A 13,860-nucleotide genomic window follows, 5' to 3' on the forward strand; every position below is an offset into this window, starting at 1 on the left:
ATTTACCTTGAAAACCAACAGCTTAGAACGTTAGCTCAAGGTACTATGGCAGAATTCTTTAACCCAGAGATACTCCTGCTAGGTAAGAAGTGGGCAAAAAGTATTGGCCAGATTCTTTAGCTGTCCAGCCTCCAACAGATGTCCATCTAGAAGCAGGTAATAGCTCTGTAGGTTATTCTGTGTTTATGTCCGATTCCTATGCTGTGACCCCGCCAGAAGCCGGCATGGATCTGTCTTTTCGCACATCCTCTGAGGTTCTGCAGGCGTCTGCTCCAGACGTCAAGGGGGAACCTCAGTTGATTATCTCTGAGGGTCCTAGAGGGATTTTGCAGATATTAGTCAGGGAGGAAGCTCCAGGTTCTCTTCTTGAATCTTGCCAAAGGTGGGAACCTCCAGTATTTGTTAGGGCTGATGTCTCTTTTAAGAAAAGACAAAAACTGAAGCACATTTCTGTCTGTCCTATGGATCCTCATAGGGAATGATAAGAGTTTACTCAGGGCTTGTTCTTTGCCTTAATGGCTCTAAAGCCTCCTCAAGGGGTTTCAGTACCCACTCCTCCTTGAACCTCTACCCCTTCTAAATGGTTTAGGGAACCAGATTCCTTGGATGAGGATTCCCTGTCTGGTGAGGGGTCTTTATCCTTTTCTTTGCAGATGTCTTTGGCTTATGGTTCTGATGAAAAGGAGTCTGTTAACCCACAGTCTCCTTTCGAGGAATTGTCCTTTGAGAGCACAGTTGCTGGGATAATGGAATTCTTTACGTGGGATTCTTCTTAAAGTGTCTGATATTCCGAGAAGATAGTATGAGTTGTCTCAGGTGGATATTCCTAACCCATCGGCAGTACCTTCTGTGTTGGCTGCCTTGTTATATGCTTTCATTGCTGCTTCCAAGTCTTTTGATTTTCGGCCTCCTGCTCCTAAGAAATCTGATTCTAGAAGGTTCCTGAAAACTGTCTATTTTTATTTGAATGTCCTTCTGCTTATCCTACTGTGATGTCAGTCTCTTCTGACAAACTTTCTAAACTTTTGCTTTCTGATAAGGATAGCAGGGCAATGGACAGGAGTGGCAAGAAAGTTTACACTGCTTCTAATTTGGCCTTTAGGGCTATTAATTACCAGATCCACATGAGCAGGTATGCTCTGGCCTTATTTGCTCAGGCTTGTCAGGTTATGCCTGCACTTCCCGATTCTGATTGCAAATCCTCTGCTTTATCTTTTTTAGTGGATTTTTGTTTGCTTTAATTGGCTTGCCACTCTAAGTGGATCTATGGTGCTGCTGACTCCTTCTAGGGCTGCGACTTTTGGGTCCGTTATGAGGCATTATTCTTGGCTTTGTCTCCAGTCACTTCCTGAGGACATTAAGGTCAAGTTGTTGGATGCTCCTTTGATGACAACCATCTTTTTGGGCTGCTACTGCTGACATGTTTAAGTCTTTTCAAAAGAAAGACAAAGCCTTGCAGGACTTCAAAAATAAGTTAAGTCTTACCATAACGTTCCATCTGTGTTGTCAGTCTTCACTAATCCTTAACTGTGGGTTCTCTTCTGAGCCTTGGAACTAACTCAGCCATTTATTTCAGCTCACGCCTTCCAAACTCTTGAGCTAGGCTTTTATCCATAATGCTCCTCTCAAAAATTACCTCAGATCGAGTTTGCCTAAATTAGTGGCAGACAAATTGCAAACAGAAGGAAGAGACCAGATGTGTGTCCCTAATATGAAACCAGTCCTGGGAGAATTCAATCCACTAACAGTCTCAGGCTAGGGAACGGAGGGAGGGGATGTCAAGGATTAGTGAAGATCGACAACAGAGACGGAACGTTATGGTAAGACAATTTTTTTATCTGATGTCAATCTTCACATAATCTTTGACTGTGGGACAGAGTCTGCAGCTACCTAAATCTTGGGAGGTCTCACGGAAGAATATTCCTTAGCACCATTGAATCAAAAGATGCCTGTCCCCTAGAGACCTGATCCAGTTTGTAATGAGTAATAAAGGTATGAGGAGAAGCCCAAGTGGCTGCTACACAGATGTCATCTAAAGAGACTCTGGCATGAAAAACTCCAGAAGTCTCCACCATATTTTGCCAAGGTAACCTTTGAAATTGGATTACATAAAGAAAGAGAGGAAAAGGCAACAAACAATTGGTCAGATTTTCTGAAATCTTTTGTTCTGTGAATATAAAAACGTAGCTGTCTGTGGACGTCTAATAAATGAAGGGAGTATTCCCCTTTATTGGCAAAATTAGGAAAAAAACAGTAGCTGAAGAGTCTGATTGATATTAGATTCAAAAACTACCTTTGGTAGCAAGGATGGATTGGTCCTAAGAGAAACCTTGTCTTTGTGACATACTGTGTAGGGTGGCTTGCAAGACAAGGACTTAAGTTCAGATACTTTTCTGGCTGATGCAATAGCCACAAAAAATGTTTTCCAAGCCAAAAACTAAGTCACAAGTAGCTGATGGCTCAAAGGGAGGCAAAGTAAGGGATTGAAGGACTAGAGTTAGGTCCCAAGGAGGAACTCTTTAATTGGAGGTCTTAACATTAAGGCTCCCTTTAAAAAGGCTTTACATAGTTTTTGTGACATAAGGGAAGACCCATCAAATCCCATGTGAAAGTTCAAGATAGCTGAACTTTAATTGTTGAGGTACGGGAACCAGATTGATAAAGGTCAGCTAAAAAATCCAAAATTTTATGGATGGGGGTCATATAAGAATCAAGTTCGTTCATAAGGGCCCAATTTGCAAATTTTTCCCAAAATTGCAGCAAGGTTGGCCCCAGTAATGAAATATCTGTTTCGCTACCACAGGGTTGAGAGACCACTCGTGAGGCATGAAAATGGTTCTGCTCAGCTTGTCTGCTATCACACTGAAGCTCCCCGGAATGTGCGTTGCTGTGAGAAAGCGGTTGGAAGAAATCACCCATTGCCAGATTCTCGACACAATGGATAAGATTTGACTCCAAGCAAATTCAAATAACAGAAGCAAGCACTTAAATATGGTTGAAAATACTCAGTTTTTATTAAACATTAGCATCAAAAGGGTAGGGTAAAAACCTTTAACCCTACAAAACCCAACAAGACCTGTTTCAGCTAAGAAAGACTTCCTCAGTGTAAAACAGAGCTTATACACATTCAGATTATTTATACAAATCCTTTAGTTAATGAAAGCTGCCTATCGGTTAATTACAAGTGATCATACAATCCAGGTTGAAAAAGCCCACCCAATTTGATAATCCACTTTTTCTCTTTATAATTAAGAACTGTATGCCACCCAGATTTACTGGTCTTGTCACCGAATATTCTATCAATAGCAGTACATCTGAAGGAAGCAGTGACATGTTTAAGTGTATGTTTGTATAGTGCATTAGACTGTCTTTTATTCCTGATATCACTCAAATGTTCACTAATATGTAAGTGTAAAGGTCTAGATGTCTGGCCAATACAGAATGCAGAACATGTACATGTTGCTAGGTATATAATCCAATCAGACCCACAATTAGCCAGAAGTTTGATGTCATAAACAAGACCAGTATTTTTTCTGCTGAACTGTTTGGATTTATTCACTCGAGTGCAGTGCCCACACAAGGGACACACCCACATATAGCACCTCTCCTGTAAATAGTTTGTTGTTGCTGAGTTCTGGAAATCCCTTGATAATGCTTGTAATGACTAAAGTGCTTTCCCTCTGCGAAAAGAAAAAAGGCATTTGTTACCAAGAATATCCGATAGCCTATAATCCGCCATCAAGATATTCCAATGCCTATTAATGATATCCATAAATGCCCCAGTGTTATGTCCATAAGTGGTAACCAACCTCAAATCAGGTGTCCTATCAGATGGATGTTCCTTGTATGTCAACAGATCCTTCCTATCCTGGCTGGAGGCCCAATTACCGGCAGTAATAATATTGTCATATTTGTAACCTCTATTTTTGAATCTTTGTACAAGATCACGCCTATATTGTTCATATGTAGCCATATTTGAACAAACACATTTAACCCAAAGGAATTATGATTTGGGGATATTCCTAATAATATGTTGGGGGTGAAAGCTAGATGCATGAAGCAATGAGTTGTATTGGGGGTATTTCTGGAAAATTTGACTGTCCAGAGTATTGTCCAAATTTCTAGTGACCAAAACATCCAGAAAGGTTACTGATGTGTATGATAATGGACCGTAAACCAGATTACCCACTTATTCCCATTAAGATTTTCCACAAACTCATGCAAATATGTACTGTCAGTTCTCCACATCAACCAACAATCATCTAGGTAACGTCTCCAAATATCAATTTTCTCCAAGTACAAATTATGCCCAGAATCATAAATAAGTTGGTCCTCCACATAAGCCATAAATAAATCAGAACAGATGGGGGCAAAAGACGCCCCCATAGCTATACCCTGTACCTGCCAATAACATTGATCCTGAAAATACAAAATATTTTTGGTTAAAACATGCTCTGCTACACAAACCAAGAATGTATTAAATCCCGGCTGATACAGTTCACTTTTGTCTAGCCAGTATTGTAGGGCACAAAGGGCAGCCCAATGTGGAATGTTGGTATACAAGGAGGTAACATCAAGTGTACAAAGAAGCCAGCCTGGTTCCAACTGCATGTCAGAAATGATACTCAAAAAATGTGTAGTATCCTGTATATGTGGCTCTAATAAATTTCAATAATGGTTGCAATCATTTAGTTAGGAACTGTGAAAGTGGTTCAATGAGGGACCCTCTGCCTGAGACTATAGGTGTCCCTGGTGGATTATGTAAGTCCTTATAAATCTTGGGCAGAAGATATAAGTATTGGGATATGGGGTCCTGTACCATTAGATGGTATACATCGGAATCACTAATACCCTCCTCCCTTGCTACTTTTAAGAAATTATCAATTTCTGCCTTGAACCTAGAAGTTGGATCTAGGGGCATGACCATATAGCATCAGCCATCTCTTAATTGTCTTTGGACTTCATTGTAATAAACATCCCAATCCATTACTACCACAGCTCCTCCCTTGTCTGCTGGTAAAATAACTAGCTTATTATTTTTTTAGATTGGATACCACCTGTTCTTCATTTTTTGAAAGATTATGAGGTAATATGCGATGTTCATGAGCATGAAAATGCAAATCTTTAAGAACACTGGACTGGAACAACGCCACCTGTTGTTGCATGGGTGGCATAAAGGTAGATTTGTGAAATTTAAAGGAATCAATATTAGTATCAGTAGTTTCCCCATCAAAATACAATCTTAAGTTTAGCAAACAACAAAATGATACCACATCCTGTGCCAAGGAATCTTCAGACACAAAAAAGCCAGGTACAAAATTTAAACCTTTATTAAGTACTTGTGTTTCAACCTCTAAAAGAGATATAGATGAAAGGTTCAATAAATTGCAAGTATCATTTATTTTTGTACCATAAATTTGAGAAGACTCTTGAGATCCCTTGTATCCCCTATGTTTTCAGCCTCCCCTATGTGTCCGGGCCCTAAAGGGGCATCCAAATTGCGTCTCTTAGGGGTAGGGGATTCCAAAGTATGATTACCATCCACATCCGTGGCAGAGAATGAATCCTCACCTGATGAACTGCTGTTCAACCCCTTAGATTTCTTTAAAATAGATTTGGGTCTCTTTCTTTTCTGATTATGAAGACTAGTCTCTGACTGGCCAAATTTAACCTGTTTATATGAGCCAAAGGGTTTTCCCCCATCATAATCACCCATACCCTGGTTAAATGTTTTTATTTTTTTCTCTCTTTTATTTCTCCAAAATTGAGTAGTTCTGTACTAAGTTTGTTCAAACATGTTGAATAACATGATAAGTCCTCAAAACTTTTGGTTTCCTCACATATCAATCCCACTTCCGTAATACAACGGTCAACCGTCGGTTCGTAATAGGCTGCCAAAGCCTCAACAAAACCCATGGACGCCCTTTGTTGAACCTGGGCCCATTTTACAGCTAAAGTGTCATCTATATTATTCACTACGGGTTGGATTCTTACCCACAACCCCCTATGGGTAATGCCCTTTAACTGGTAGGCTTTGAAGAGTTTCAAGTGCCACATATTCGTGTGTACTGTCTTCATGCACTTAGTAAGCTTCTGAAAAAACAGTATTGCAACTATTCATTGAATCATTAGTATTCGAATCAATAATAGGATTGTCCATAGACCTAATACAAATACATGTAAATCATCATTACCTGATGACAAAACTTTCAAAATCGAAACCAGATCAATATTGCCCCTAAGCTAAGCTTATAAGATCTATATATGTATATACACCCGAAAGGTCAAAAAAGTTGCAGACTTATGAATGACTCCACTTTTGAAGATGAATATCTATCATGTATATCTTAATAGACAAAATACCGAAATTATTAAAATGAAGATTAACAACCTAGATTTTAATATGAAACTAGGACAGATAGTTAATAGGATCCAATATACTGTTCAGTTTCAAAAAAACATTTTAGGTTAAATTATACATAGTACTGATCCAAATGTCAACCATATTAGAGGAACAATAATAGCCCTTGTGATGTTTATAACAAGATGGATGTAAACAACTCAAAACAACAAAATGCTACATTCCCCTGTACAATTATATGAGGGAGTCATAATAACCAGTATACAAATAAATGGTATAGCTCAACCCCAAATGTTCAAAGTCAGAATAGGAATATATACCAAAGTTCTCACCTCACAGTAAGACGCTGACCGGTTCGATTCTCAGTTAAAGCATCTTCTGCATGGAGACATGCGTGAATGGGCGTACCTTCGTTGAAGGTTGTGCGTTAGGGCTGGCAACTCAGCAAGTAAAAATCAACTGCCAATCATTAGCGGACCGGAGTTCCACTGTGGCGACCCCTAACCGGGAAAAGCCGAAAGACACAACAACAACCAATCCAAACCGCACAATGTTACAATCCTCTGTTCATAGGTCCACCAAAACATATATACAAAGATAAATATACACTAATCCAGATTTATATAAATCACTGATACTGAATATATTCCTAATAAGATGTAATTACACGGGAACCATAACAGCCATTGTACATCTGCTTTTATACTAAATATACATAAATCCTGCCCTAAATCAAGTAGGTTAATGTCACCTTAAAATTTTTTTTTGCACAATGCTACGTACCGTTGTTGTTCCAACTGTTTAGATCACCCACCCTAAACAGTACAAAACATCAAGTCCATGTTTAATGATATAAAAATCACACATAGGACTTGCTTGTACAGTGCTACATACCCTTGTTGTCCCCACTGTTTACATCACAAAACCATAAATAGTCTCAATCATCAAATCCAAATGTCCATATATGTTGACATATGAATCAAGTGTAAGACTCGAACTGAAAATGACCGTATAGGAACAAAGTCACCTGACAGGGATTAAATAGCTCAAGATGACATAATTCTATATCCTTTCTTTCCAACTGAATAACGGATCCCAACAATAGTGAATAAGGTGAAATACAGTACCAATAATGGATGAAATAAAACATCACAGGTGCTCACCCGAAACTTCAGCAATTCCACAATCCCATACACCAACCCAATGTGGCACTTCAGATGTCAACCACGCGAACAGACCCGTTGAAAAAATACACAATTCCGTTTGATAAAATAAAAAGAATTGCTCCTAAGCCAAAAAGCGAATCCACCTGATTCGGATGACACCAGGAACTCCAAGACAGGTCTCAACCAGGACCCAACAACAGGATATGAAAATACGGTTACAATAGAAAAATCCAGTCAATACAACATGAATCCACGCTCACGAATCCAGCTCCATCCAAAAGGCAAAATCCAATCTGTGGCAGACCAATGAAATGTTAGTAAACTCCACCACTGATGTGAATGGTAATCACATTGAAGCCAACAGCGAGAACAGGCTGAGAACAGGCTGGAACTCCAAATGAAAATCACCCTCGCAAGTACGGCAAGTGCACAGGCCCAATAAACCTCAAGCAAATTCAAATAACAGAGGCCAGCACTTAAATGTGATTGAAAATGCTCAGTTTTTATTAAACATTAGCATCAAAAGGGTGGGGTTAAAAACTTCTAACCCCACAAAAACCAACCAGACCAGTTTCGGCTAAGATAGCCTTCCGCAGTATAAAACAGAGCTTATACACATCCAGATTATTTATACAAATCCTTTAGTTAACAAAAGCTGCCTATTGGTTAATTACAAGTGATCATTCAATCCAGGCTGAAAAAGCCCACCCAATTTGATAATCCACTTTATCTCTTTATAATTAAGAGCTGTATGACACCCAGACTTATTGGTCTTGTCACCGAATATTCTATCAATGACAGTAAATCTGAAGGAAGCAGTGACATGTTTAAGTATATGTTTGTATAGTGCATTAGACTGTCTTTTATTCAGTGACATACGGCACAAACAAGATCTCTTTTAAGCTTTATACTGGCCAAGTGAAAGGCTGCCCGGGTTGGGACATCCCTTCTCTAATGAATATTACAACAGAGAAAAGAAGGACATCTACTGTTATGATAAGATTTTACGTATTTGTACTATGTTGTTGTCAGTATTCTATGTTCATAGGTAAGTACTAGGCTAGCTGTCCTTGTGGACTATTTTTAAGTCTAGCCAGTTTTCCTTAGTGAGAATCAAACCTTGTACTTTTTGTTTGTGAGGTAAACACCTTAACCATTAAGCCAAACCCCAGTGGTGTATTAGCCTACTGTTTCCTCTCGAGAAACAGAATTAGCAGAACTCAGAAGAGCTTCCGGGGCAGTGCTCCTACAATAAAGTGTTTCATCCCTCTCAACTCTCATCTGGGAATAAAGGATTCATTAACATTCAACTGTAGGAATGAATAGGCTGTAGAGCTCTTGCTGAGCCTGACAATGCCAGGCTCCCGTTCCTGACTGGGTTCAGACAGAGGCGCCATAAGGAGAGGTCCTGCAAGAAGACAAAAACATACAAGAAAAAAAATTATTTTGTAGAAAAAACATTTTTTTTTTACTAAAACTAAGGAAAAATAAACTGTGTTTCCAGGTGAGCTCTGATCCAGCAAAGTAGGGAAAGAACTACAGGAAGCTGAGCTGCCACTCCTTTCTAGAAACACTCTTTCATTAATATCATGGTCTCCTCAAAAGGAAGTACTGACCAAATAAGGACATCTGTGAACACTAGGCTGAAAATCGCCACACAACAGCTGAAGAAATGCATTTACAGAGGACCAATCAGACTGACAGCCAATGAAAAATCTTTCAGTTGCTGAAGGTCAACCTATATAATAAATCATCTGTATGAATGTCCGTTTTATTTTGCAGCCTTAGACACACCAATAAGAAAAGTCCTATAAAACTTATTCTTAGTGTAGTGACCAAGTTTCATGTTGTGCTGGGGGCCACAAAATAAATGCTCAAAGCATCCAACCCCAGTACTTAATTAATTTGTATTGTTCAACTCATATTTTAGTGGCTTATGTACTACTCTAAAGGTTTTAATGTAGTCTTACTGCTGCCATTTCAGTCAGACAAAATGAATAATAAATGATAATTGTTTAGTATGGGTAGCACTGCTTTAAGTCAATAAACATATCCAGATATGCAGTCCATCTGCCACACAATTGTTTTTAAACACTTTTATTAAATATTCACATTTTAAACAAGGATACATAAACGGATATAAAATAAAACAAACCACAGTGATTTTTTCATTATTTTCATGCATTACACATGATGTCTTTTTATCATTTACTTCCACATTATACAAATTGCTCAGCTCCTAGCTTTCCTTAAACCTCATTTCTTCTGAACATTATTGTGTGTATTATTCCCACAAATTATATTTTTTTATGTCATTTGCTTTTCCCTTTTCTAAAGATTCCATCTCCAGTTCTTTAATCACCTTTACAATATTCACAATTTCAATTACAAGTTGGTTTAGATTTTGGTTTCCATTTTCTAGCATTTTTTTTTAAAGCAGACTGCATTAAACTTACAGTGGTGCAGCGGTTAAACATTGTCACCTCACAGCAAGAGGTTCTCCAGTTTGATTCTCGGCTGAGGTACCTTCTATGCAGAGTTTGCATGTCCTCCCTGTGTTTTTGTGGGTTTCCTCCCACGTTCCAAAGGCATGCAGTAGGAGGACTGGACACACTAAATTGGCCCTAGGTGCGAGTGTATGTGCTATACCCCTCCAGTGAGGGGGGGGGTTGGGTACCAGACTATAGCAAACCGAACCCATACAACCATAACTGCAACAAAAACAATGAGTGCCTGGAAAGTGTTCATTGCCAGATATGCTGAAAGGCATGAAACAAAACTGAGAAAGAGAGAGATCACATTAAACTTAAGGCCTTATTATATATGAGCAATTCATACCTGTATCTCACCTCAAAAGAATAATTTCCTTACCTACAGACATTTGCTACCTTAACATTCCTGACAAAATACTCTTAAGAATTTTTTAAAATCTGCAAACTCATTACATTCCCAAAATTATTCTTTTCCCATCACACCTCCAGCAACTAACTACCTAAGGAAAACTTCTTTGAAGTTTGCTCGGGGTATAAAAATACCTAGGCAGACCTTTTAAACACTAAACTTTCTTCTGGACTTGGTTGCATCATACCTCTCAACTGTCCAGATTTCTGCTTCATATTTTTTGTCTCCTCCTCATAAAATCTGCGGTTTCTGGGCAAATTATTGAGGCTTGAAGTTGATAAATAATGACAGATATTTGAGTTTTAGAGTATATCCTTCAAAAAAAAAATCATGCTAATACAACAAGTTTTATTCTACCAACTTTCTAAGTTTATATAACAGCAATAGTTACAATTTGCATCTCTTTTTTTGGCTCTTTGTCCCTCCATTATTTTTGGCTTTGTCAATATTTATTGTGCTAAGAGTTTGAGAGATGTGTGTTGCATACTTTGGAGCCACACAGATTTCTTATCATTTTTACTTTGCAAATCACTTTTCCAGTCCCTCTTCCCAATCTTTTCAGTCCTCTGCTGATTGATTCTTACAGTTACTGTGCAATATTTTATGCACCTTAATTATCACTTTCTAACAGCAGCATCTGATTTAGATGCCACTAAAAACCCATTCATGTGTTCTATTGTGAGTTTCTTATGCTTTTTTGTTTGTAGCCTGATCTCTTTACCCCACCCATGTCTTTACTTTCTTAGAGGATATATAAAGAAAGATACTCACTAGAAAATATTACTTAAAACCACAGAAATCATTTTATTACCTCAAAGGAGCATCATATATCTCATGGGTATGCACACATCTTACTGCAACAATGAAGGGAAATGCTTAACTTTAGATACACACATTCAGAAATTAGAGCACAGAAGACTGAAGCAGACGAGATGAGGAACTTGCACTTTGACCCTTCCACAATCAGTGTTCAAACTATTTTTGCTGAGAAACTAAGAAGAAATAAAAGCTACTACAAATGAAGAGAAGTTTCCTCTCTGGTACCTTATACTCATGCAAAATAACATACAAGCATATTAATTATTAAAAAGTGCTAAGCACTGCAACTCCTGATCCAACTCTGTATGTGTAGTCACTAAGAGGAAGTCCTTCATAAGTAACACCATATTTATGAGCATTTCAATGCAAGGCTCTTGAAAATTATAAAAAAAAATTACCTCTGACAAAAATCAAGCAATGAATGGACAATTACACTGCAGGCACGTTTCACATTTCCTCCGTAGCTCTCAGTTGCTGAAAGCAATGGCAGGTATACTTGGTAACAAGCCCAGCGCTGGTATTCATGCCTGAAATATGAAAATGGAAAAAGCATGTTTTATTCAGTTGTGCTAACTGTAATAATTATGCTAGTGATGAACTGAGTATTCCACATATGATTTCAAGCCCTATTATTAAAATCCCCAAGTCTATGCACCATAATTTTCCATACAGATTGTCCATCACAGAGTGGACACAGATAATCAAAACAGGAGAAGTTACTCCCACTAACAGACCAGTCAACAGTGCAGTCCCCCCAGGGTTCTGTGCTGGGACTTCTCCTGTTTGGTATCAACATTTGTAAAATAAAAGGTTATACCAAAGTGCTCTGCCTGACTAAGTTTGCAGATAACTGCAAGCTAGGAGAAGTTACTCAATCCCTAAATGACTTATAGCCATCCTGCAAGACTTGTCACAAATAACCGGTGTCAAAATCATGGACTGAAACTAAATGCCAAAAAATGCATTACTGTGTCCTTTGGAAGTCATTCACTCCAGGAAACTACCACACTGACAATACATCCCTAAAAGTTAACCCATATGTTCAGGAGTTGTGAACTGTTAATTCCTTCTATACTGCACAACTTATAAACAAAAGTGTCTAGATCTAGGGATGTCATTGTCCCATTTTACTCAGCCCTCCTTAGGAGATCACTGACTATTATGCCCCCCTTGGCATATATCTGACCAAATACATGCAACAATTGCAACACCCACAGACATACCTTACTAAAACGATGCAAGGCCTAAGCATGTTTACATGGATGGACTCAAAGCCCTGTCACTAAACTCAATATCCTCCAGACTGCTAAGAAGTGACCTGTGTCTGGCATACAGGGCATCCTTTGATCCATTACTGATAGAGAAGACTTGGTCTTGCAGTACAGTCCTTTCTGGTGAGGAGAGAAGACCCCAAAGAAGTGTCTGGTTCCAACAATGTCAAGAACGCAGTGGTCCTTTGCAATGTTCTTCTAAGCTGTAGAAATCTCACAGAATCTCTCCTCTATAGGCTGTTCTGGAGTGTAGTCAGCATTGTAACTGCTCAGCTAAGGATGTTACTTCTGAGAGGCTTAGCCAGCAAATGTGTGTGTGTGTGTGTGTGTGTGTGTGTGTGTGTGTGTGTGTGTGTGTGTGTGTGTGTGTGCACGCGCGCATGTATACACACACACACGTTTGCCTGGGGGTTGACAGTACATTAATGCTTGGGGTTCTTTTCAATTTGTGAGGCTGTCTTACCCTTGAGAACTAACCTGGCTTAGAAGGGGCAAAGGGACTTTTTTTGGAGGGGGAGACATCACAGCTGCCTGCTTACATAGAAAAGGACAGTTTCATTTTTAGGAGGCTGACCATCTACTCCTAAGAGACTTAACAATGAAGGATATCTGTCAAAAGGCAGCATCCAGGATGGCCTTACTGAGTTCATCCAAAAATCAGATTAACTTCAGCCATGCCATCCACCACAGGCACATTCCACAGCCTACTGCCCTAGTCCAAAAATTGATTTAATCAGAATTACAAAAGATTACAGTAAAAACAATGGTAGACACAATAGAAAAAATCTTGATCAGCTCTTATTTGACCCCAGAATCAGGAAGGACTGAAATATTTTCTGGCACCTGGCCAAAAGGGAGCAGTGGAAACTGGACAAGTGAGATGAATAGTTGAGCAATCTTATTCACCAAGCAGACAAAGGAAATCACCCTTCAACTTAAACTCTTCATTAAGTGCTAAGGTGGATGGCTACTGTGGTTTTGGTGACTTCTACCATAAGTTACTTAGAATGGATCATACTTCAATCAGCTGAAAGTTATATCTGTCTTCTTAGGAATTATATTTGCAGGGTCCAGATTGTGACTACAGAAAGCTATAGCAGAATCTTCATGAGCAGAAGGACACATAAGTATTCCTGTTTCAACAGACCTTCATTTCAACATTTTTGGGGGAAAGGAATGAGGCCATACGCCAGTCCTTAAAGTACTTGTTTACCTGAGGGTTTTACCTAAAATAGGTGCCATCTGGGACAGGATATGCATGGAAAGGAGGAGTCACTATTTTTATGCATCTAAGAAACAAAACTTTGGCCCCAAGTCACAAGTGGTGAGAAAGACCTCCCTG

At 38.9% G+C, this 13,860-nt stretch overlaps 1 protein-coding gene across 2 annotated transcripts in view; it reads right to left on the bottom strand.

The window, feature by feature from the left end:
* FANCA (FA complementation group A) overlaps positions 1-13,860 on the bottom strand; it is a 2,214,801-nt gene that overhangs the window by 745,990 nt on the left and 1,454,951 nt on the right. For both annotated transcript variants that reach the window (XM_044081851.1, XM_044081852.1), the window contains exon 31: positions 11,646-11,774. In XM_044081851.1, coding sequence (XP_043937786.1) covers positions 11,646-11,774 — 129 coding nt within the window. The remainder of the gene's footprint in view (positions 1-11,645; positions 11,775-13,860) is intronic.

This window comes from Protopterus annectens, chromosome 8.part1, assembly GCF_019279795.1.
Source record: "Protopterus annectens isolate FY-2018-M chromosome 8.part1, PAN1.0, whole genome shotgun sequence".
NCBI lineage: Eukaryota > Metazoa > Chordata > Ceratodontiformes > Protopteridae > Protopterus > Protopterus annectens.